Below are 25,569 nucleotides of genomic sequence, written 5' to 3'. Positions count from 1 at the left end.
CCATGAAACTCATTTAGACAGGTTGACCAACTCATAGAAGAGGAAATGGCCTGGGATCAGAGAGCAGGGTCAGGACCAGAACAGAAGATGGACGGGTTGGGATTCTGACATCTGGCTAAACAAAGAGAGGACCAAGGACATTTCACAGACAGAGGACCAAGGACATTTCACAGACAGAGGACCATGGACATTTCACAGAGAGAGGACCATGGACATTTCACAGAGAGATGACCATGGACATTTCACAGAGAGAGGACCATGGACATTTCACAGACAGAGGACCATGGACATTTCACAGACAGAGGACCATGGACATTTCACAGACAGAGGACCATGGACATTTCACAGACAGAGGACCATGGACATTTCACAGAGAGAGGACCATGGACATTTCACAGAGAGAGGACCATGGACATTTCACAGAGAGAGGACCATGGACATTTCACAGAGAGAGGACCATGGACATTTCACAGAGAGAGGACCATGGACATTTCACAGAGAGAGGACCATGGACATTTCACAGAGAGAGGACCATGGACATTTCACAGAGAGAGGACCATGGACATTTCACAGAGAGAGGACCATGGACATTTCACAGAGAGAGGACCATGGACATTTCACAGAGAGAGGACCATGGACATTTCACAGAGAGAGGACCATGGACATTTCACAGAGAGAGGACCATGGACATTTCACAGAGAGAGGACCATGGACATTTCACAGAGAGAGGACCATGGACATTTCACAGAGAGAGGACCATGGACATTTCACAGAGAGAGGACCATGGACATTCCACAGAGAGAGGACCATGGACATTCCACAGAGAGAGGACCATGGACATTTCACAGAGAGAGGACCATGGACATTCCACAGAGAGAGGACCATGGACATTCCACAGAGAGAGGACCATGGACATTCCACAGAGAGAGGAGCATGGACATTCCACAGAGAGAGGAGCATGGACATTCCACAGAGAGAGGAGCATGGACATTCCACAGAGAGAGGAGCATGGACATTCCACAGAGAGAGGACCATGGACATTCCACAGAGAGAGGACCATGGACATTCCACAGAGAGAGGACCATGGACATTCCACAGAGAGAGGACCATGGACATTCCACAGAGAGAGGACCATGGACATTCCACAGAGAGAGGACCATGGACATTCCACAGAGAGAGGACCATGGACATTCCACAGAGAGCGGAGCATGGACATTCCACAGAGAGAGGAGCATGGACATTCCACAGAGAGAGGACCATGGACATTCCACAGAGAGAGGACCATGGACATTCCACAGAGAGAGGACCATGGACATTCCACAGAGAGAGGACCATGGACATTTCACAGAGAGAGGACCATGGACATTTCACAGAGAGAGGACCATGGACATTTCACAGAGAGAGGACCATGGACATTTCACAGAGAGAGGACCATGGACATTTCAGAGAGAGAGGACCAAGGACATTTCAGAGAGAGGACCAAGGACATTTCAGAGCGAGAGGACCATGGACATTTCAGAGAGAGAGGACCATGGACATTTCAGAGAGAGAGGACCATGGACATTTCAGAGAGAGAGGACCATGGACATTTCAGAGAGAGAGGACCATGGACATTTCAGAGAGAGAGGACCATGGACATTTCAGAGAGAGAGGACCATGGACATTTCACAGGGGAAAAGAGGGAAACTCATTGGGGCCATAAAATGTATAGCTGGGGAGGTGACTCCTATAAGGGAAGAGTATAAAATGTGTTGTGAGCTTTCAAAATAGATGCACTCTCAGCTGACTGTATCCTTGGTAATAAACACTTAACTTCTCTTGAGCTTTTGGTCTCAATTCCTTATTGCAAAGAGGTTGCAATAGCATTTTCCTTTTGTACAAAAGTATTCAGACCCCTTCACAGTTTCCACATTTTGTTATGTTACAGCCCTATTCTAAAATGGATTAAATTACATAGGTTCCTCATCAGTTTGCACACAGTATCCCATAAAGACAAAGTGAAAAGTTTTTTTGAAATATTGCACACGTATGAAAAATAAAACAGAAAAACCTTATTTACATAAGTATTAAGACCCTTTGCTATGAGACTCGAAATTAAGCTCAGGTGCATCCTGTTTCCATTGATCATCCTTGAGATGTTTCTTCAACATGATTGGAGTCCACCCGAGGTAAATTCAAATGATTGGACATGGTTTGGAAAGGCACACACCTGTCTATATAAGGACTCTTCCTAGAGCTGGCCACACAGCCAAACTGAGTAATCAGGGGAGAAGGACCTTGGTCAGGGAGGTGACCAAGAACCCGATGGTCACTGAAAGAGCTCTAGAGTCCCTCTGGAGATGGGAGAACATTTCAGAAGGACAACCATCAGGCCTTTATGGCCAAGTGGCCAGAAGGAAGCCACTCCTCAGTAAAAAGCACATGACAGCCCGCTTGAAGTTCACCAAAAGGCACCTTAAGGACTCTGAGAAACAAGATTCTCTGGTCTGATGAAAACAAGACTGAAAGCCAAGTGTCAAGTATGGAGGAAACCAGGCTCTGCTCATCACCTGGCCAATATCATCACTACAGTGAAGCATGGTGGTGGCAGCATCATGTTGTGGGGTTGTTTTTCAGCAGCAGGGACTAGGAGACTTGTTAGGATTGAGAGAAAGATAAACGTAAAGAACAGAGAGATACTTGATGAAAACCTGCTCCAGAGCACTCAGGACCTTAGACTGGGGTGAAGGTTCACCTTCCAACAGGACAACGAACCTAAGCACACAGCCAAGACAACGCAGGCGTGGCTTCGGGCCAAGTCTCTGAATGTCCTTGAGTGGCCCAGCCAGAGCCCTGACTTGAACCTGATCGAATATCTCTGGAGAGACCTGAAAAATAGCTGTGCAGCAACGCTCCCCATCCAACCTGACAGAGTTTAATAGGATCTGCAGAAAAGTAAAGTGTCATACTCTAGAAGACGTGAGGTTGTAATCGCTGCCAAAGGTTGTTCAACAAAGTACTGAGTAAAAGGGTCTGAATACTTATGTAAATGTGATATTTCAGCTGTATTTTTAATACATTTGCAAAAATGACTTAAAATCTGTGTTTGCTTTGTCATTATGTTGTATTGTGTGTAGATTGGTGAGGGAAATATTTTTATTTAATACATTTTAAAATAAGGTTGTAACGTAACGAAATTTGGAAAAAGTCAAGGGGTCTGAATACTTGCCGAATGCACTCGATTGTGCCTGGGTATGAACCAGTGTTGATCAGTGTTTCCTGATGCACAAACAACATGCTGATTTAGGCCTACACCATCATTGGTATCAGGCTGTGTAGCTAGCTACATTTGTTCTGACTACATTTATTAGCTAGCCAGCTAACTAGCATTAGCGGCTAACACGATTTAGTGGCAACTTGCTAAGAAAAGACAAACTAGCTGTTTGCAGATGTAAGAAAACACAAACTGCTTGTGTTATTATACAACAAATGCCCTCGAGTGGTGGGGCTAGGTCTGTGTGGAATATGTGTGTGTGTGAGAGTGAGTGAGTGGACTTAAGTAGCAGATTGAATTATAAAAATGTACGTTACGCTTTAACAAATACCATTATCGAAGGTAAAGTAAAAACCCAAACAGGGCCATGCAGCAATACCGGTATATAGTAAAATACAGTATGACTTAGTGTACTACCCTAGGCTCTAGAGGGTAGGTCAGGGAAACTCACAATCTAACACACTAGTTATGCGGTCTCCATCTTTAAGGTTAAAGAGTTAGATTGTGAGTCTCCATGACGTACCCTTCGCTATCTCTAGAGCACACTGAATGTGTGTGCGCGCACTGGGAATATTGTGTGGTGGAATGATGTGGTTAATATGATCTCACTCACATGTCTCTGTGCTGTCTGTGGGCCTTGGCCTTGGCCCTCCGGTCCTCCTCTTCCTGCAGCTGCTTGGCCAACGCTACGTCCTGCTGCACCAGACGGCTCTTGTGCACGTTGGAAGCCAAGTGGCTCTCGACTGCGGAGACAAACACAGCAACAAACACAGCACTCAGAATCAGTACACACCCTCTTCTTCACTCTCTCACAGGTCATCCGGCCAACCCACAATGCTGAGGAACAAAAATGGACAACATCATTCACAACCCTCCAGTTTAATTTGTTTTGGTGCCTTTTAAACCGCAGGTCTCGGATGCAAGTACTGGATCCGAGAGGGTGTTGATTTCTAACATACATTTGGATATCCATTTTGACAGGACAAGTAGCATGTTTAGTAGTATACACTGTGGAGGAGACGAGGGACATAAACACGGACGCTTTGGCCCTGAAGTTAGAGCCAAGCTCAATGAGTCAGGACATGACAAACTAGCCCAGGAGTTGCCATTCCAAGGCTGGCCCCATTGGATGAGAGACAGACCAAAGAGCTGGACAGGGAAGGTTGTAAATCCTCGTTGCTGACGCACTACCAGCTCAAAATAGGTGGAGGAACATCACTCAACCCCTTGCTACTCATTCAGCTCCACTGGACTGGTTATTTATCCACTGGTAGGTTCCAAGTGAAAAGTATCAAATTACGCCACAATTTACTAGAGGCTCCATACGTTCCTACTCTGAGATTGCGAGACGACAACGGGGGGGGGGGGGGGGGGCAGTGAATCACAGCTATATGAAGGAAACCAATAGGCTGACATATCGATTATAGGACGACGCTGATCGGTTGTGCAGTGGGTTTTCGGTGCCACACAAAATTGGGGGCAAACATACGTCAGAAAACAATACATTTTGTTATGTTTAATGCTATTCTTTTCTCTGGGGGCAAACAAATTACTTTTGGCCGTATTTCTAGGAAGTCAAGATAAAGGTTTCGTGTTTACTCAACCTTGGCGTAGCCTCAGAAGTTTCTGAACGGACTAATTCTTCCAGTTCTTTGCGGCTGGCATACTAAAAGGGCCAGACAGCATTGGACAATGTGAGTGCAACAGAGTGCATGAGACAGTGATGCTGGACAATACGTGAAATCATTGAGGCATTTCTCCTTTGCCAAGATAATCCATCCACCTGACAGGTGTGGCATATCAAGAAGCTGATTTAAACAGCATGATCATTACACAGGTGCACCTTGTGTTGGGGGCAATAAACAGCCACTAAAATGTGCAGTTTTGTCACACAACACAATGCCACAGATGTATCAAGTTGAGGGAGCGTGCAATTGACATGCTGACTGAAGGAATCTCCACCAGAGCTGTTGCCGGAAAATTTAATGTTAATTTCTCTACTATAAGCGGCTTCCAAAGTCATTTTAGAGAATTTGGCAGTACGTACATCCAGCCTCACAACCGCACACCACGTGTAACTAAGCCAGCTCAGGACCGCCACATCCGGCTTCTTCACCTGCGGGATCGTCTGAGACCAGCCACCCGGACAGCTGATGAAACTGAGGAGTATTTCCGTCTGTAATAAAGCCCTTTTGTGGAGAAAAAAATAATTCTGATTGACTCGGCCTGGCTCCCAAGTGGGTGTGGCTATGCCCTTTCAAAGCCCACCCATGACTATGCCCCTGCCCAGTCATGTGAAATCCATAGAGTAGGCCCTAATAAACTTATATCAATTCACTGATTTCCTTATATACACTGTAACTCAGTAAAATAGTTGAAATAGTTGCATTTATATTTTTGTTTTGTATAAATAACTCAATGCATGCACACCCTCCTATTGAATATGCATTCACCTATATTGTAAATAGGTCTAGGCTACATCTTGACTTAACCAGTTTATCAAAAGAGATTTTCCATTCAAATAAATGTTTACCATTATGTTATGTAGTTAGATGGTAAAAGTTCCCAAAAAATTCTAATTGATTTGAAAATAAAAATACTGATTTCGGTTGGTTTCCAGTGTAGCAGGTAGAACGGCAACTGGCACAATGCCGATGACAACGCGTAGTATAGCTGACTTGTTAGACCTTAAACATTATCCCCAAGATGATTTACAATGCCGATGGCAACGCGTAGTATAGCTGACTTGTTAGACCTTAAACATTATCCCCAAGATGGGGAGATGTTATTTGCACAAGTAAGAGAAAGACTCTGTTGTGTCTGACCTCAGAGGCATGGGCTTTCATCTATTCTGAGTTGTGACCTTTTGACCTCAACAGCTAAGGAATACTAGGAGGGAGCCAATTACAGTGAGATGACATGTCCGTTATAGAAGGCTAGGCTTTGAGTGAAACAGTGAAGAGGGGCTTCAAAACAACACACACAGACGGACACAAAGAAACTGATATGAAAAAGATGACATTCATCTAAAAATACTCAAACTAAGCTGGGCGACATATCGAATGAATTTGATGAATTCTAAATGTTTTTGCGAGATATTCCGAATGCCTGAATCAACGATTTGTTGTTTTCCATTTTTTTGAGAGTTTAGTTCCGCTTTTTCTCATGTTGTATGTTTGGTCGTCTCCTTCGCTCTTTTGTCTGCACCTTCCCATTTCCCCCTGAGATCTGTGTATAATGACGCGATGCACGTCACCGCTCTAACAAATGGGAGTCGTTGTCCCAAAGGCAGGCGACAAGCTTAGGGCCATAGAAACACATTGGGCTTATTTTGGAAAGATTTTTAACTTCACTCTCGCTTTATACCTGTTCCTCTATGGTTTACACACAACCAAGCCCTTTCCCCCTGCCTCTCACGCCAACTAGGTTGAGCGATCACATCTCACTACCTGACAAGCGGTTTCAACTTGCTATTTGCATTTGAGGTTTGGTCCAACAGAATCGTTCATATGGACACCAAAACACAGACATTATTGTACTGTAATAAGAGATATCTTTTCTAACGATACCCTTATGTCCCAACTACTCAAATTTCACAGAGAGCAGACACCTCTAAAACAAGTGTCAATTTACATTGATTCTGACCCATTAACGCTCAGTGAGTGACATGAGGGTACCACTAGCACCTGAACCAAAGACACTTATACTAGCTGTCTAGTCTGTGTTTTAGAAATGTGCAATAAGCATAACACAATTATATACAATATATATGGAATTGGCAACTTGTTCTCATTCTGAAAAATAAGGTAGGCCACTTGATTTCAACATCTGAACAAAGTGGACAGGCTAACATGCTTTTCAAACTGTTGGAGACAAACAGAAGGGTGTGTTCATAACAATTAAACACATCATCTACAAGACCCTGCTAGGTAAAGTCCCCCCTTATCTCAGCTCGCTGGTCACCACAGCATCTCCCACCTGTAGCACACGCTCCAGCAGGTATATCTCTCTAGTCACCCCCAAAACCAATTCTTTCTTTGGTCGCCTCTCCTTCCAGTTCTCTGCTGCCAATGACTGGAACGAACTACAAAAATCTCTGAAACTGGAAACACTTATCTCCCTCACTAGCTTTAAGCACCAGCTGTCAGAGCAGCTCACAGATTACTGCACCTGTACATAGCCCACCTATAATTTAGCCCAAACAACTACTTCTTTCCCTACTGTATTTATTTATTTTGCTCCTTTGCACCCCATTATTTTTATTTCTACTTTGCACATTCTTCCACTGCAAATCTACCATTCCAGTGTTTTACTTGCTATTTTGTATTTACTTTGCCACCATGGCCTTTTTTTGTCTTTACCTCCCTTATCTCACCTCATTTGCTCACATTGTATATAGACTTGTTTATACTGTATTATTGACTGTATGTTTGTTTTACTCCATGTGTAACTCTGTGTCGTTGTATGTGTCGAACTGCTTTGCTTTATCTTGGCCAGGTCGCAATTGTAAATGAGAACTTGTTCTCAACTTGCCTACCTGGTTAAATAAAGGTAAAATAAATCAATTTAAAAAACAGTTCAACTTTGTTGGCTAGCAAATAGATCCAAGTTGGCTAAACATGAAATATGAAGATTAGCTGGCTAATCACCAGCACGTGGGCTTGAGAGACTGTTGATGAGATCCGTGTTACTGTTCTATAGCCTAACGCCTGCTACAAGAAGTTAGTCATTATTAGTGATTATAAACTGGGTGGTTCCAGCCCTGAATGCTGATTGGCTGACAGCCGTGGTATATCAGACCATACCACGGGTATGACAAAACATTTATTTTTACTGCTCGAATTACATTGGTAACCAGTTTTTATAACAGCAATAAGGCACCTCGGGGGTTTGTGATATATGGTCAATATACCACGGCTAAGGACTGTGTCCAGGTACTCCACATTGAATCGTGCATAAGAACAGCACTTAGCCGTCGTATATTGGCCATATACCACACCCCCTCGTGCCTTATTGCTTAATTATGCATGGTTCTAGTTACGTTTGTAAAAAGGGCATTTTCATAGACAGACTTGAAAACCAGATCATGGATTATTGCAAAAAATAAAGCAGGTTAAACTATTTTGACCAAACAATTTAATTATTAGTGGGTCTTATGGTTGTGGAAGGCTTAAATGTAGCCTAGCTAGAACTTCACAAGCCCTGAACTCATTAGATGATTATTGCTGACTGTTTAAAATGCAGTGTATTTTACAACAATGCTCGAAAACATTTACCACTATATTTTTGTTGATACGGGCGATGCACAATATTCATTGTAATTTTCACCAAAATCAATATGATTTTTAGGCTATAGATCCGTAACTCAAACACGCAATCAATAATGCATGCAGGGATACACACATCACAAACATACACACAGGTTTCTCAAGGAAAATCATAGAATCTCTAACGTTTCCCTGATGACATCTCCAATCCCTGCTAAGCTGATTGTGCTGGCCTAACGTCCACCCAGACTAGACCCGTCTGACAGAGAGAGACCAGACTGGACTGGTTTGTAGTACTACTGCAGACGGGCATTAATAATGTGATCCAGACACAGTGAGCAAACGCCCAGCCCAGCCCGCTAACAGCCACCACAGAACCAGTGTGCCATTGTTGTGGCTGCAGACTAGCAGCTGTGTTTTGCAGCTGCTTACTGCCTGCTACAACTGACGCTGAGGTTTAGGGTCAGACATGAGATTTTCAGGGGCATCACGGGACCATTTGTGTTTTCTTTACAGACTTTTCTAATTCCAAAAGCATGGAACATTTTGATAGTTTGTATTCTGGGGCGGCAGGGTAGCCTATTGGTTAGAGCGTTGGACTAGTAACCGGAAGGTTGCAAGTTCAAACCCCTGAGCTGACAAGGTACAAATCTGTCGTTCTGCCCCTGAACAGGCAGCTAACCCACTGTTCCTAGGCCGTCATTGAAAATAAGAATTAGTTCTTAACTGGTTAAATAAAGGTAAAAAAATAATAATAAAAAAAAATCCCATAAAGAAAGCAAAAAAAGGGTGCTATTTGGAATAGTTGACATGAAATAGTCACATGCTGCAAAGAAATCTCAATGTGCTCGCCTAAAATAGTTAGTACTATAATGAGACGTAAAGGAGACTTCGATGGAGGAGGTTTACTGTGCACAAAGCGGACTGTCTGCATCCAGAGGGCTCTGCTTTGGGAACAGCCAAGACGACCTGAAACCATTAGGGATGGGAGAGTAAAGCTGATTCCAGGTCATCTCAGGTGTGGTAGTATACTTACTTTCCTGTTCCTGGAGGTTATGGGCCAGGCAGTGGTCCTCCAGAACAGCAAAATCCCGAACAACTGTAGACAGAGTGACAGGAAGTTACTTCAAAATGAAAGTTTGTAATGAAAATAGGCAATACTACTCCACACTTGGGAAGTTGTCTGTGTCGTTGCGACATTTTGTCTGTGTTAAAGTTGTCTGTGTTGGGGCGATATGGCTGAAGTTCTAATGGAAACACAGACCAAAAGGCCTTTTGAGAAGCTGTTTTTTTGTTGGTACTGTAAGAACTCAGCTTGATAACCATTGTTCCATGTTACGAGACATTGTGTCCACCACCGACACATGATGTTCTACTGCAGCACTGATAACAACAGATACGCCCTGATCAAGGGCAGGAAATTAACTAGAAACAGAGCACCAAAGACTAAACAAGGGTTTTGTGACCCTAATAACACAAGCGCCCCCAATTTAACCTTGACGGCCAATCTTACACTTTGCACCTGTGGCAGCTATTGGGGCTGAACTACAGCATCAACTGGAGAAATGTCAAGGCCGTTGTAACAATCAGACAGAACATCAGGCCCACAGAGGGGAAGCCCATGACCTGCTTTTATGGTCAAAAGGACGATTGCTGCACTAACAAGCCATTCTCTGTTTGATGCCCGTTCAGAGATCTAGAAGACAAAAGGAGAAGCTGAACTTGCCCATGTCTGAAGTAGGGGCCCTAAAAGAAGAGTCTATATTTAAATAAAGAGAAAAGCATTAACTGAAAGTGGGGTTGAGCAAGCGACCCTGGGCTAAATAAAGACTGATGATTTTGTTCTGTTGGTAGAAGCAAGTTTGTTTTTTTTCTCCAACAAATCAATAGATTTGCTCATTTCGAATTAGGCTAGGCCATATCAGCCTACCTAAACCAAGCCTAGGCATGCCGTGGTAAATCTACTTAAAAAAAAAAAAATGTATGTAGAAAAACAAACTGTCAGTAATTCGTTATTAAGTCTTATAAAAAATGAAGTCCTAGCTTCCAAGGCACGACAGCATGGCAAAGTGTTCGTTATAATGAGCCTTCTTAGATGTCACTCAGTCAGAATAGTAAAGCTCTTTATTTGCTGTCTCTGGGATATGTTGAGCCACTTCTGAAACCACATTAACTTTCGCTGAGGACATGCAAACCTTTTGATTAGTTTATGGGGAAGAGGATGGAGGCAGCAGCTTCCAAACAGGCAGCACAACACTGTCAAAAAGCATTCAGACTGCCAGACGGAGGCAAAGCAGTTGTGAAGAGGCAAAGTGCCATAGCTTAAGACGAATCAGACCAAGAGAACAAGAACAATCACAGGAGCAGAAATTACAGACAGAAGAATGGAACTCATGGAAGGAATCTGAAAGTCTGTCAGAGATGATGGACGTCTCTGGCAACGAGCGTTGTAGGTTTCCCCCTGGGCATCACTTGAAGGAGATTTGAACCGCCAGTCAACATGCAAACTAGCGTTAACAGTAGTGCTGATGCGATATTCATATGATAACCAGCACTATTAGCATAATCTTCATAATTTAAGGGGGATCAACCAGATTACATAGGAAAACCCTAATCTAGGTTTGGGACAATTACCGTATAAGTGATGGTTATGGATGAAGACACTCGTGAAAATATAATAACCTCCATAACCGTAAAAATAAATCAAAGCTGACTGAAGACGGGAGGGCAGGGCATTCGTGCGGTTGACTCGGTTTCTTCGATAACATGGACTCTTAAAGGTGAAAAATGCTAAATTCGCTCCGCCATTTCCTGGTTGTTAAAATTCTAATATAGGTTTGCCTAATTTCAGTTTGTGATTAAAAAAGCAATAGTCTAGAGAATCATTGAACCACCTAAACCGCTGTGAAATATATTTTCAATAACCAAAAGTATTGTATTTTCATCGGTTTAGAAGATGGTGTACAAAACCGAAAGAAAGAGACACCAAAACAAAGTTCTAGTGTGTTTCACATAAACCTGTACGCACCACAACCCATCTCCATCAGTTGACACCCAACAAGAAAATGATTATTCGAAAGGACATGCTCATGTCTTTTTGCATTTAACTCCATCAGTCCAATAAAGCATATAAACTTGGATAGAGCCCTGCTGCCGTAGGGGCTGTTTTCATCTAGAACATTCTCAAGGTGAGCAACACAGGCAATATTTGCTGATGAACATTCAAAATGGTTTCTGTTTTAAAGGCTGAGTAAACTGTACTTAAGCCTCTTCTGTTTAACTGGAATGGAATCATTCTGGAAATGCTATTAAGTGACATTCCATTTACTGGCACCAAACTGTGGTGAACATCTTTGAGGAGGATACAAATAAACTGTGACTATAAATTTGTAATTAACCATGTATCTCTCTGTTACTGGCAGTGTGTGGCTAACGTCTAGACTAATTTGACTACCATGGCAGATGTTTCTTTCTAATAATATTCAAATAGCCCTACATATCTCAGGGACATAGCCTAGATGGGCCTATGTCCACTTGGTTATTCCACTGACCATTTAGGCCTTATTTTGACTAGTTCTCCTCCCTCTCTCTCTCTCTCTCTGCTAGCGAGCCTGCCACAGTTCAACCTCACACAGCAAGGCAAGCCACAATCTGTTCTCAGAGATGACCTCATCCATATCATACATAATTAATGACAAAAGCAGCAGTCCACAAACTGTGCAGCAGTATTTCTCAGCTGCTGTAGTGCCATGTGAAGACAACCCAGAGCCTCTATGATTAATAGACAGCCCCATAGTGAATCAAACTCCCCTGACACATGTCACTGCTGGGCAGGGGAGGGATGAGCTGCAGCTCCACTGGGGTTAATAGATAGAGAATGGGCAGAACAGGGAGGGGGTAGATAGATGGATGTGTCATAGTGAGAGAGGATGAATTAGGTCCCATTTCCATAAAACCCCCACCCCAGACAGGCTCACATAAACGTTGATTAACACTGACCACGTTTAAACCTTATGCTTAATCTCTTAATTGAAACCCCCCCCCCAGGAGATTCAATCTAGCACTGACCTAACCTACTGAACATTGTTATATCTCCATTAAAATGTGCCTCAATGTTTCAATGCATGGCCCTCTACAGTGCCATGCGTGGATCACGGACAAAGAGCAAAGCAAAAGTCTGTCTACCTTGAAACGTGCTGAGGTTGCACTTCTAGGAACAGGCCTAGATCAGGCCTGGAATAAATAACCCACACTGTTAAATCCAAACGTTAACTGAGGCTGGCAATAAATTATTATTTTCCCAGTGAATATAAATCATTTTGTCATTTGTAAGCAGGAATAAATTAATAAACAGGGGGTGGGGGTGGAACCATCTCAAACAACCATATGTATCACTTGGATGGTTCTCTGGAGACAGCCGCGCAGCAGTGGAAAGGCACGTTCTCCCATCATGCGCTCCTCCAGACCACCATGTCAAAAACTCCATGGAGTTGGACCAGAGCAGCTGTTTCCCAATCTCAGGAAGAGACAGTCTGCGCCACATCCCCAATCCGAGCAGATTGAAAGCATACACAAGAACGTGATATTTGCAGAAGATATCCAAACAAGGGGATTGTTTTAAGTGTGTTATGGTCTGTCTGTAGTGTCCACTCATATCCCAACAGCTGTTATGAGCTATTGTTTAGGACAAGAGTTAGGGCTCACCAATTCTCACCACTCTTCAAATTCTGAATAACATTTTGTTCTAGGCCATTTTGAGGAAACTTTGTGAGTAAAGGAAATTCGTTTGGGAATGTTTTGCACACTAACATGGCATATTTTTTTTCAACACGTAGCTAGGTGGGACAATATAGCATGGTCCACCAATCTGTGCATTCATCTGTCAGGGGAACACGGAGTGTGTGCTCAGAACAGGTGATGAGAAACGTTACAAAACCATGCTCTGATGTTGCCCACAGCATCTTTAGATGTCCAGACCGTATCCTGGAGAGATTGAGTGACAGCATCTGGCTCAACCACTTTACATGCAAACCACCTGAATGCCATTGAACACAAAAACTAGCTAGCCAGGGGAAAAGCAGACAGTTTGCAGTAAAAGTCGAAAATCCATTGCCACCTCTGCAGAACAGAGATAGCTATCTTACACGTTAGCTGCCAGACAGTTAAAAACTCGCACAATCATAACAAATTCTAGAATCACGTGTGAATGTATTTGTCCCCAGTTAACGTTAGATATCTAGCAAAAACATGAAAGCCAGATACTTAACAGTGACCCAGTGTAACGTTAGCTAACATTAGTTTGCCAGTTTAGCTATTTGACAAAAGAAACATAGATTAAGCATATATGATGCAGGTACTTGACACCTGTCAGACAGGTGTAAACCATCGAGGCTAGCTCTAGCTACAGTTTATCTATCGTGCTGCTAAGTAGCTAGCTAGCAAACGTTACCTTCTTTTACTCCAGGCAGTTTGTTCTGATCGATGCTAAATTCAGCCATGATGTCAGCGAGGTGTCAACGCCGTTCACGTTGAATTACGCTTCCACGATTTCCCGAAGGGTACAGTACCGGAATCTGATTTATTGTTTTTTGTCATAAACCCAATTGATGATTCCAATACTAGTACGGGTGTCCCTTTGATTAGTATCAAGTAGCTACCTAACCACCTCTAAACCTCCCTTTGCCAGTCCGATTCGTGTGGGTCTCTCTCTCACAGACCCTCCCTCTTCTTCTTCCTTCTCCTTTGCAGCTGTGGATTTCATTAGCTAGCCTGCTGGTTTGCTTCAAGACCAGCTACGGGATGCAGGGCGGGTCATATCATTCACTTTTGAATATGTGACGAATTAAAGAGGATAGAGGAGATTAGGCTATTTATCTATGTAAAAACAAAAGAGAAAATGAAGGTGTAATATCAACATAAAACAGTGTCCTTATTTGCACACGACATAGTTGTAATCACTTGTTGTTTTTTTTACCAAACAATAAATCATTAGTAAAGAATGAGATAGTTATTGACAATTTTGAGAACCATCTCCAGTCCAGCAAATTGTATTTCAATCAGTTTTCAAAAATAATTGTTTGATTTAAATCTTCACTGGGGAAAACACAGACACATAAGCCCGTTTTCTGATAGCACATGTCACAAAATTCCTTTCTGCATGGATGTCACAGTTGCTTCCCCTGTTAAATGCAGGACCATATTACACAAGAATAACAATTATCAAAGCATTCTCACAAGTTAGTGTGTGAGAATGATTGTGACAGATGATGCCAATTGTTTTAGTTTATTGGAAGTTCAATCAATGGTGCTATTACCAGATAGCTTTATGCTATGGTATTGCATTATGGTTCTCTTTGGTCTTTGAGTGTTCCTTGTTTTAATTTAATTTAATGAACCTTTATTTTGACAGAGAGTCATGCTGAGACCAAGGTCTCTTTTACAGAAGAGCTCTTTAAATACAAAGAATATACATATCAATACACTATGAAAAGCAAAACGGAGACGCAAAACACAATCATAGAAAACAAACACATTTAAAGTAAAAAGGTCCTCAATCAGCCGTCTGAATTGCCCAAATCAATGGTTCCCAAACCTTTTCATAGTCCTGTACCCCTTTAAACATTCAACCTCCAGCTACGTACCAGGGTCAGCGCACTCTCAAATGTTGTTTTTTGTCATCATTGTAAGCCTGCCACACACACACTATACAATATATTTATTAAACATAATAATGAGTGTGAGTTGTCGTTACAACCTGGCTCGAGGGAAGTGACAAAGAGCTCTTATAGGACCAGGGTACAAATAATAATAATAAATCATTTTGCTCTTATTTAGCCATCTTACATATAAAACCTTAATTCATAGGGGTGGAAGGTAGCCTAGTGGTTAGAGCGTTGGGTCAGTAATTGAAAGGTTGCTGGATCGAGTCCCTGAGCTGACAAGGTAAAAAAAAAATATGTCATTTTGCCCCTGAACAAGGCAGTTAACACACTGTTCCTAGGCTGTCATTGTAAATAAGAATTTGTTTGTAAGTGACTTACTTAGTTGAATGAAAAAATGTGTTCATCAAAAATTGTGACTAACTTACCACAGGTTAATGGAAAGGGTGCACATTACTCTGAAATGTTGGGTTGTTTTGGACAGAGTCTCAGTCTTTTTCCACACACAGTCTGTGCCTGTATTTAGTTTTCATGCTAGTGAGGGCTGAGAATCTACTCTCACATAGGTACGTGGTTGCAAAGGGCATCAGTGTCTTAACAGTGCGCTTTACCAAGGCAGGATACTCTGAGCGCAGCCCAATCCAGAAATCTGGCAGTGACTTCTGATTAAATTCAATTTTCACAGAACCCCTAGTTACAATTTCGATGAGGCTCTCTTGCTCAGATATTGGTAAGTGGACTGGAGGCAGGACATGAAAGGGATAACAAATCCAGTTGTTTGTGTCATCCGTTTCGTGAAAGTACCTGCGTAATTGCGCACCCAACTCACTCAGGTGCTTAGCTATATCACATTTGACATTGTCCGTAAGCTAGAGTTCATTTGCACACAAAAAATCATACAATGATGGAAAGACCTGTGTGTTGCCCTTGTTAATGCAGACAGAGAAGAGCTCCAACTTCTTAATCATAGCCTCAATTTTGTCCCGCACATTGAATATAGTTGTGGAGAGTCCCTGTAATCCTAGATTCAGATCATGCAGGTGAGAAAAAACATCACCCAGACAGGCCAGTTTTGTGAGAAACTCATCATCATGCAAGCGGTCAGACAAGTGAAAATTATGGTTAGTAAAGAAAGCTTTAAGCTCGTCTCTCAATGTAATTTTTTTTTTATTTAAATGCCAATAATTTGCCCCCTTGATAACTTTTGTATGTTGTAAAAGCGTTACATAGTCGCAGCCCATATCATTGCATAGTGCAGAAAATACACGAGAGTTCAGGGGTCTTGTTTTAAGAAAGTTAACCATTTTCACTGTAGTGTCCAAAACGTCTTTCAAGCTGTCAGGCATTCCCTTGGCAGCAAGAGCCTCTCGGTGGATGCTGCAGTGTACCCAAGTGGCATCGGAAGCAACTGCTTGCAGGCTCGTTACCACGCCACTATGTCTCCCTCTCATGGCTTTTGCGCCAGCAATACAGATCCAACACATCTTGATCACCAAAGTCCATATGATGTCACAAAGCTGTCCAGTACTTTAAAAATATCCTCTCCTGTTGTCCTGGTTTCCAGTGGTTTGCCAAAGAGGATGTCTTCCTTAATTGACCACCCATAAACATAACGGACATATTCCAGGAGCTGTGCCAGGCTTGCCACACCTGTTGACTCATCCAGATGTAATGCATATAATTGAATGTCTTGTATCCAAAGCAGTAACTGTTTCAAAACATCTCCTGCCATGTCACTGATGTGCCGTAAAACAGTGTTGTTTGATGAAGTCTTTGTCTGTATAGTTTTTTTGGCCTTTTCCCCCAGCATTGTCTCAGCCATATCCGCGGCAGCAGAAAGAATGAAGTCCTCCACAATAGTATGGGGCTTGCCTGTCCTAGCCACTGGGTAGCTCACTGTTACGAATCCCTTTGGCCTGGCAGGGGGATGGTATCGAGACCCGCAACATAACTCAAATTATAACAGTGAAAAGGTAACAGTGAGAACGAAAACCACAGACAACTAAATTACTGTCAAACACTCAGGGTTTATTTTTTAACACACGTTAAATGGGGGCAGGAAAAGGGGCTGAGATGGAACCAAGGAAAGAAACAAATATCCAAAAACACCCCTAAGCTAGACTAGCCTACTTCAATACAGCTAACTAACTAACCAAAAATACACAGAGAGAGAGAGAGAGAGAGAGAGAGAGAGAGAGATAGAGAGAGAGAGAGAGAGAGAGAGAGAGAGAGAGAGAGATAGAGAGATCAAGCTCCAGAGAAAACAACTGATTTGGTTTTTAAACCAAGGGCAAGGATGTGATAGGGCAAGAGCAAAGTAGCAGGTCTTCTGATTAGCGACTGATTGGGGAATGATGATTGCCACCTGTGAGGGGAGAAGGAGAGAAAATAAATACAGACACAGGATACACTCACAGGATATCAATATCCGTAACACTCCCACCCTTAAAAGAGCAACCCTAGGGGGATTGAGACTACAGTACTTCCAAAACATACAAAAATAATTTTTCTAAACACGAGACAAAGCATCTGCCAACACATTTTCAGAACCCTTTTTGTGGCGGATCTCCAAATTATAATTCTGAACAATAAGCGCCCAACGCATAAGGCGCTGGTTCTGGTTGTACATCCGGTGGAGAAACACTAAGGGATTCTGATCAGTATACACGATCACAGGTAGGGTACTGGAACCAATATATACCTCAAAGTATTGCAGAGCTAACAACAAAGCAAGAGCCTCTTGTTCAATAGTTGCATAGTTTGTCTGACATTTGTCACTCCACTCCACTCTTGTCCTGCTGCAGTAGAACAGCACCTCGGGCACTAGCATCTACCTCAGGTTTAAACAATTGTTCAAAATCCGGAGCAGCAAGTACAGGGTTATTACATAAGAGTGCTTTAGCAGATTCAAAAGCTACCTGACAATCAGGGGACTACGCCAAGTTCAAGCCCTTGGAGTTCTCCTTGCATTCTGGTTCCTAAACCTGATGGTACATCCAGGTTATGTACGGATTATCGAAAGGTAAATTCTGTCACAATGCCATATTCGTTCCCGTTACCCAGACTAGACGACTGTATTGGCACTGTTGGTGCTGCTACTTATGTAACTAAGTTGGACCTCTTAAAATGTTACTGGCAGGTTCCGTTAACCTCGCGTGCTTCTGAAATTTCTGCCTTTTGTAACCCCAGACAACTTCCTACAGTACTCAGTCATGGCTTTTGGGATGTGGAATGCACCAGCCACTTTCCAACGACTGGTTAACTCTCTATTAGCTGGCGTTCCTAATTGTAGTGCATACCTTGATGATCTAGTGATTTATTCGTCTGAGTGGTCAACTCATGTCGACTCTCTAAGGGTAGTATGTGAACGGTTGGCAGCTGCTTCTCTAACCCTGAACTTGGCAAAGTGCGAGTTTGGGAAGGCTACTTTTACCTATCTCGGTAAAGAGGTGGGCCATGGACAGGTGCGCCCTGTTGATGCCAAGGTCTTGGCTATAACTACATTCCCCGCACCTACCACCAGCCGAGAGCTACGCCGCTTTTAAGGGATGGTTGGCTACTACCGTAGTTTCTGTAAGAACTTCTCTTCAGTAGTTGCTCCATTGACCGATTTGCTCAGTCCGGCATTATTGTTTGAGTGGTCCCCTGATTATCAGGTAGCTTTTGAATCTGCTAAAGCACTATTATGTAATAACCCTGTAGTTGCTGCTCCGGATTTTGAACAACCGTTTAAGATGTAGATGCTAGCGCCAGAGGTGCTGGTGCTGTTCTACTGCAGCAGGACAAGAGTGGAGTGGATCATCCCGTTTGTTATTTTTCTCGTAAATTCAACCAATGTCAGACAAATTATGCAACTATTGAACAAGAAGCTCTTGCTTTGTTGTTAGCTCTGCAACACTTTGAGGTATATATTGGTTCCAGTGCCCTACCAGTAATCATATATACTGACCATAACCCCATATAAGACGCTTCTAGCCCCGTTTTATTGACGGTATCTGTTGCTTTTATACATGTCTTACTACTCGAAAGTCATCTTAATTCTCGCTCAAAAAAACTCCAGTGGCTTATTTTTAAAATTGGCATTTTTTTTGTTTCTACGTGTCTGCGCAAGATTGAAGGTTTCATCGAGTTGTGAGATTGTATTTTTGCACATATAATCCACTGTGACTGAGGAAAGGCATTACTCCCAATATAAGTGAACCCCGAATTAATGTAATTCTCATCACATTTGCGCCTCTTTGATGGTCCAACGTCCCTGTCTGTTGTTCGGTGCTTTCCTGGTTAAGGGGGCAGTAGCTCTTCGACTGCATCAGATTCACAACTGTCAGCTAGCTGGGCTAACAACAAATGTAGAATTACTGATGCTAGCATTGGATGTGCTCGTGGAAGCAGAACAAGTTGTGTCTTCGACAGGTGCAGGTGTAGTACTGCTGGTAGTAGCAGGTATATGTCTCTATGGACGCGTGACTTACTTTTTTGAACCATTTATCAATTTTCGAGCAAACGGAATGAGCAGCAGCTACGTTTCTACATACGGACCGTGGAATTCCCGCGAGAGAGTAACGGTTAATGTGATTGGATGTTAATTATTTGACGAGGCTACCTGTATTTGACATTGTGTTGTTATTTCGCTGAACACTAGATGGTTTAATTTTATTTATGGCAGTGAAACGAGGCTACTCAGAAGAGAAAAAAACCTCTCCCAAATGTATAGCCCCGTTGGAAAGTAAAAATGGACTGTTTGAAAATGTGAAGAATTTATATTTTTTAAATGTGAATCCAATTTTTGTTTGGCGTACGTCTGACTGCATTGCACCAAATCATCAAATTTCAGAGTTTGAGATTATTCCACAAGTAAGGTGCAAAAAAACTAAAAGCAGATTTACCTAAATCATTGGAGATGGAACAGATCTCCAGAGTTAGCCATCCCTGAGACCGGGTCTGGTAACTCGTACATCTGCAGGTTAACTATGAAGTAAAGTACGGTGAAAGTTTGTGCAAGGCTTTCTAAACAATAACACCACAATGCATCAATCTATGAGACTTTAAAGAGGGTCAGCCTACTTTCTGATACAGAATGTAGTGATGTGCACTGAACCTGTCGCCCGTAATAAAGCATAGTGCGCTATGATAAACTGTTTCCAATGGCTTCAATGCAGTAACAGCTGCATTCAATGCAGTAACAGCTGCATTCAATGCAGTAACAGCTGCATTCAATACAGTAACAGCTGCATTCAATACAGTAACAGCTGCATTCAATACAGTAACAGCTGCATTCAATACAGTAACAGCTGCATTCAATACAGTAACAGCTGCATTCAATACAGTAACAGCTGCATTCAATACAGTAAGAGCTGCATTCAATACAGTAACAGCTGCATTCAATACAGTAACAGTTGCATTCAATACAGTAACAGTTGCATTCAATACAGTAACAGCTGCATTCAATACAGTAACAGCTGCATTCTTATAGACGATATATCCATAATCTATAACCGGAATGAATGTTGACTGAATAGCTTGTATTCTGCTATTTAATGAAAGGTATGACCTATTCCTGTAAAGGAGGCACATTTTAAATTCTTAAGTTCTTAACTAGCTCATAAATATGGTTTTTGAAAGATAGCTTTCCATCAATCCAGATGCCCAGATATTTATAAGCAGGGACACGATCAATGTGGGCACCATCCAATGTACATGTGCCAAAATCATCAGATACATTTAAAGTGTTTTGGAAAATGACATATATATACTTGGTTTTTCCTGCATTAAGTACAAATCTCAGTTCAACAAAGGCTTTCTGCAAAGCAATAAAGACCCCGAAAGAGCTTGGTCAACCGTGGGAGCAATAGTATACATAACAGTATCCTCTGCATACAGGTGTATGTAAACATTTTTTTGCAGATGTCAGTGGGTCTTCACTACTGAATGGTCCTGACCTCTTTACATATTGATTTATCAAATTAGTTACTGCTTCTCCTCCTCGTCCTGCACACACACACAGCCAGCTTAGATTAATACATCCTCCTGCACACACACAGCCATCTTAGATTAATACATCCTCCTGCACACACACAGCCATCTTAGATTAATACATCCTCCTGCACACTCACAGCCAGCTTAGATTAATACATCCTCCTGCACACACACAGCCAGCTTAGATTAATACATCCTCCTGCACACACACAGCCATCTTAGATTAATCATGTTACTGCTCCTCCTGCACACTCACAGCCATCTTAGATTAATCATGTTATTGATCCTGCTGCACACTCACAGCCACCTTAGATTAATCATGTTACTGATCCTGCTGCACACTCACAGCCACCTTAGATTAATCATGTTTTTGATCCTGCTGCACACTCACAGCCAACTTAGATGAATCATGTTACTGATCCTGCTGCACACTCACAGCCAACTTAGATGAATCATGTTACTGATCCTGCTGCACACTCACAGCTACCTTACAAATCAATACATGGAGATGCAGAGCTACTGGAGTTCATGGTATGAACCAGACTGACGGATTGGAAACACTGCTTGATAGTCTTGATCTCTCTGTTCTCTTAAGAAAGTGATGAAATGGCATTTTTAAATGACTAATCATCCAAATAAAAGGAAAAGATAAGCCATGTAATTCTAAATAGACACCGGCTGGAATATGTTTTTTACCAATCAGCATCCAGGATTAGACCCACCCATTGTATAAATCTAAATAGACGTTCACAATAGAGATAACACTCCAAGTACGTGTATTTGACTCTCAGAACATAAGATTTGACTCTCAGAACATAAGATTTGACTCTCAGAACATAAGATTTGACTCTCAGCACATAAGATTTGACTCTCAGAACATAAGATTTGACTCTCAGAACATAAGATTTGACTCTCAGCACATAAGATTTGACTCTCAGAACATAAGATTTGACTCTCAGAACATAATATTTGACTCTCAGAACATAAGATTTGACTCTCAGAACATAAGATTTGACTCTCAGCACATAAGATTTGACTCTCAGAACATAAGATTTGACTCTCAGAACATAATATTTGACTCTCAGAACATAAGATTTGACTCTCAGAACATAAGATTTGACTCTCAGAACATAAGATCTGACTCTCAGAAGATAAGATTTGACTCTCAGAACATAAGAACAATCTGTCAGGCCAGAAATATCTGCTTTGACGCCATTATAGAACGTAATCTGTTGAATGTTTCAAGCAGACCAACATAGTCCCTGTGCCCAAGAACACCAAAGTAACCTACCTAAATCACTACTGACCCATAGCACTCACATCTGAAGCCATGAAGTGCTTTGAAAGGCTGGTCATGGTTCACATCAACACCATCATCCCAGAAATCCTAGACTTACTCCAATTCGCATACTGCCCCAACAGATCCACAGATGATGCAATCTCTATTGCTCTGCAGACAACCCTTTCCCATCTGGATAAAAGGAACACCTACGTGAGAAGGCTGTTAATTGACTATAGCTCAGCATTCAACACCATAGTACCCTTAAAGCTCATCATTAAGCTAAGAACCCTGGGACTAAACACCTCCCTCTGCAACTGGATCCTGGGCTTCTTCACGGGACGCCCCCAGATGGTAAGGGTAGGCAACAACACATCTGCCATGCTGCTCCTCAACACGGGAACCCCTCAGAGGTGCGTGCTTAGTCCCCTCCTGTACTCCCTGTTCACCCACTATTCCGTGGTGAAGCACGACTTCAACACCATCATTAAGTTTGCCGACGACACAACTGTGGTAGGCCTGATCACCGACAACAATGAGACAGCTTATAGGGAAGAGGTTAGACACCTGGCAGTGTGGTGCCAAGACAACTATCTCTCCCTCAACGTGATTAGGACAAAGAAGATGATCGTGGACTACAGAAATAGGAGGGTTGATCACGCCCCCATTCTCATCGACGGAGTGGTAGTGGAGCTGGTTGAGATCGTCATGTTTTTTGGTGTCCACATCACCAACAAACTATCATGTTCCAAACACACTAAGACAGTTGTGAAGAGGGCACGACAATACCTATTCCCCCTCAGGAGACTGAAAAGATACTTGTCATGAGTCCTCAGGTCCTCAAAAAGTTCTACAGCTGCACTATCGAGAGCATACTGACTGGTTGCATCGCCACCTGATATGGCAACTGCCCAGCATCCGACCACAAGGCACTACAGAGGGTAGTGCGTGCGGCTCAGTACATCACTGGGGCCAAGCTTCCTACCATCCAGGACCTTTATACCAGGTAGTGTCAGAGGAAGGCCCTAAAAATGACCAAAGACTCCAGCCACCCTAGTCATAGACTGTTCTCTCTGCTACTGCACTGAAAGCAGAGCGCCAAGTCTAGGTCCATGAGCTTCTACTCCCAAGCCATAAGACTCCTGAACAGCTAATCAAATGGCTACCCAGACTGTTTGCATTGACCAAAATCTTTTTTTTTTAATTATGCGGCTGTTTATTATCTATGCATAGTTGCTTTACCCCTACCTACATGTACCTATTACCTCAATTACCCTGACTAACCTGTACCCCCACACGTTGACTCTATACCGGTACCCCCTGTATACATAGCTTCGTTATTGTTATTTTATTGTGTTGTTTATTTTTTTACTTTAGTTTATTTAGTAAATATAAAATAACTCTTATTTTTCTTAAAACTGTATTGTTGGTTAAGGGATTGTAAGTAAGCATTTCATGGTAAGGTCTACTACACCAGTTGTATTCGGCGCATTTGACAAATAGAATTTGATTTGATTTCAATGATTCCAGAAGAACATCGTACAGAGGAACACACAGTGTCTAGGAATGTTATCCTCTGCAATGTGAGTCATGCTTGGAGATCCATCAAGAAATTGATTACATTTTCAATAAAAATTACTGAACTACTTCACAAGATGCAATATCTCCTTGATGTAACAAGGTTCATTCACTGTGACTCACTCAATCATGTTCTCTAAGTCCTCAAGTTCCCAAAATCCGTATCATAAGTAGATGGATATGTGATGGGTTTCTGGATGAGAGACATGACTAGCCATCAATAACCTCCTCAGCGGGAGACACAAGGCGTCAATGAAATAGCAGCCAAGGAGCTTTATGAGGCAAACAAGCCAGACACTTAATTTAACTAAAACTACCGTACATAAATACAGCAGCCATTTCACTGACGCAGGCATTGAGTCATGATTTCCGGATGCAACAGACAGGCCAGGGTCACGTGGTTTGACCTCGGTGATGGATGTTCAATCAGCTCCACATTGTTGCCGATGCTCAGACCTGGAGCCAAGACTGAAGAGCTCATCTCCGGGCATGGTGCACTTTATAGGGACAGAATCAATTCACTTCTCAGACTCTTACCCCTGTCCAAAATTCTCCCTCTACATTCTTAAGGAACTCATTCATATAAAAGTAAAGGACTGAAAGTGCCAAGAACATCTGACTGTCCTCTCCCGTAAATAATAGGTGGTTGACAACTTCCTCACTCTGCTGGCTTTGTATCTGTCACGTTGATGAAGGGCCTCTGGCCCCAGATCTGTCAGCCCAAACTGGTCTCATAGTATTTCGTATTATTCTGTATGTACAGAAGAGACGCTCCATTTATTATGATATGTTAGGTTTCTTATGGTATGTATTAATTTGTGGATGTCCATCACCCATTTCGTATGATATGTTACAAATGACAATTCTGATTATAGGTTACGAATTAGCAAAACGTTCAATATAATATGAATTTGCGAAACGTACACTATGTTACAAATTTCCAAAATGTACACTTTGTTACAAATTTGCTAAACATATAATATGTTATTAATTCTATCTAGGTGGCTAGGTGGCTAACGTTAGCTAGCTGGCTAATGTTAGCTAGGCTAGGGGTTAAGGTAGGGTTAGGGTTAGCTAAAAGGGTTAAGGTTAGGGAAAGGTTAGCTAAAAGGGTTAGGGTTAGGGGAAGGGTTAGCTAATATGCTAAGTAGTTACAAAGTAGCTAAAAAGTAGTAAGTAGTTGAAAAGTTGCTAAAATGCTGAAGTTGTCCGTGATGATATTTGAACAACCTTTGGGTTGATAGACAGCCGCGTTATACACCAACCCATCCACCCCGACCAACCATCATACTTTCTTTTTTGCCTTAAGTAACCATCTGTCTTATGTAACCATACCAAACATAACATATATTAATTTGAGTGTCCCTGATTTACATTTACTATCTTACGTCTAGTCTATGAGACCAGGCTGGTCAGCCACTACAACATCCCTCTTGCAAAGGACAGTGGTCCATTGACGAAATCGAAGGTGGCTACCTATTGATTGAGAGCACCGGGGGCTGAGCCCCCGTCTCCTCCTTCCATGTCAGACAGGATAAAAGTATGGTTGGGATGGAC

General features: G+C 42.3%; 1 protein-coding gene across 4 annotated transcripts in view; it reads right to left on the bottom strand.

Moving 5' to 3' along the window:
- The window catches only part of ccdc50a (coiled-coil domain containing 50a), a 30,946-nt gene extending 16,632 nt beyond the window's left edge, over positions 1-14,314 (bottom strand). For 3 of the 4 annotated variants that reach the window (XM_090243093.1, XM_090243140.1, XM_090243183.1), the window contains exons 1-3: positions 13,970-14,289; positions 9,557-9,619; positions 3,867-3,996 (exon numbers count right to left, since the gene is read on the bottom strand). In XM_090243093.1, the coding sequence (XP_090099219.1) occupies positions 3,867-3,996; positions 9,557-9,619; positions 13,970-14,018 (242 nt within the window). In that variant the 5' untranslated portion in view covers positions 14,019-14,289. Of the gene's footprint in view, positions 1-3,866; positions 3,997-9,556; positions 9,620-13,969 lie in introns of all 4 variants that reach the window. The other variant, XM_090243217.1, reaches the window with a different exon arrangement.
- Between the last annotated feature and the right edge of the window lie 11,255 nt (positions 14,315-25,569).

The sequence above is a fragment of the Oncorhynchus mykiss genome, chromosome 1 (assembly GCF_057628025.1).
Source record: "Oncorhynchus mykiss isolate SJ-2025 chromosome 1, ASM5762802v1, whole genome shotgun sequence".
NCBI classification, from domain to species: Eukaryota; Metazoa; Chordata; class Actinopteri; order Salmoniformes; family Salmonidae; genus Oncorhynchus; species Oncorhynchus mykiss.
The sequence above is the reverse complement of the archived record's forward strand: the minus strand, read 5'-3'. Positions and strand labels throughout refer to the sequence as shown.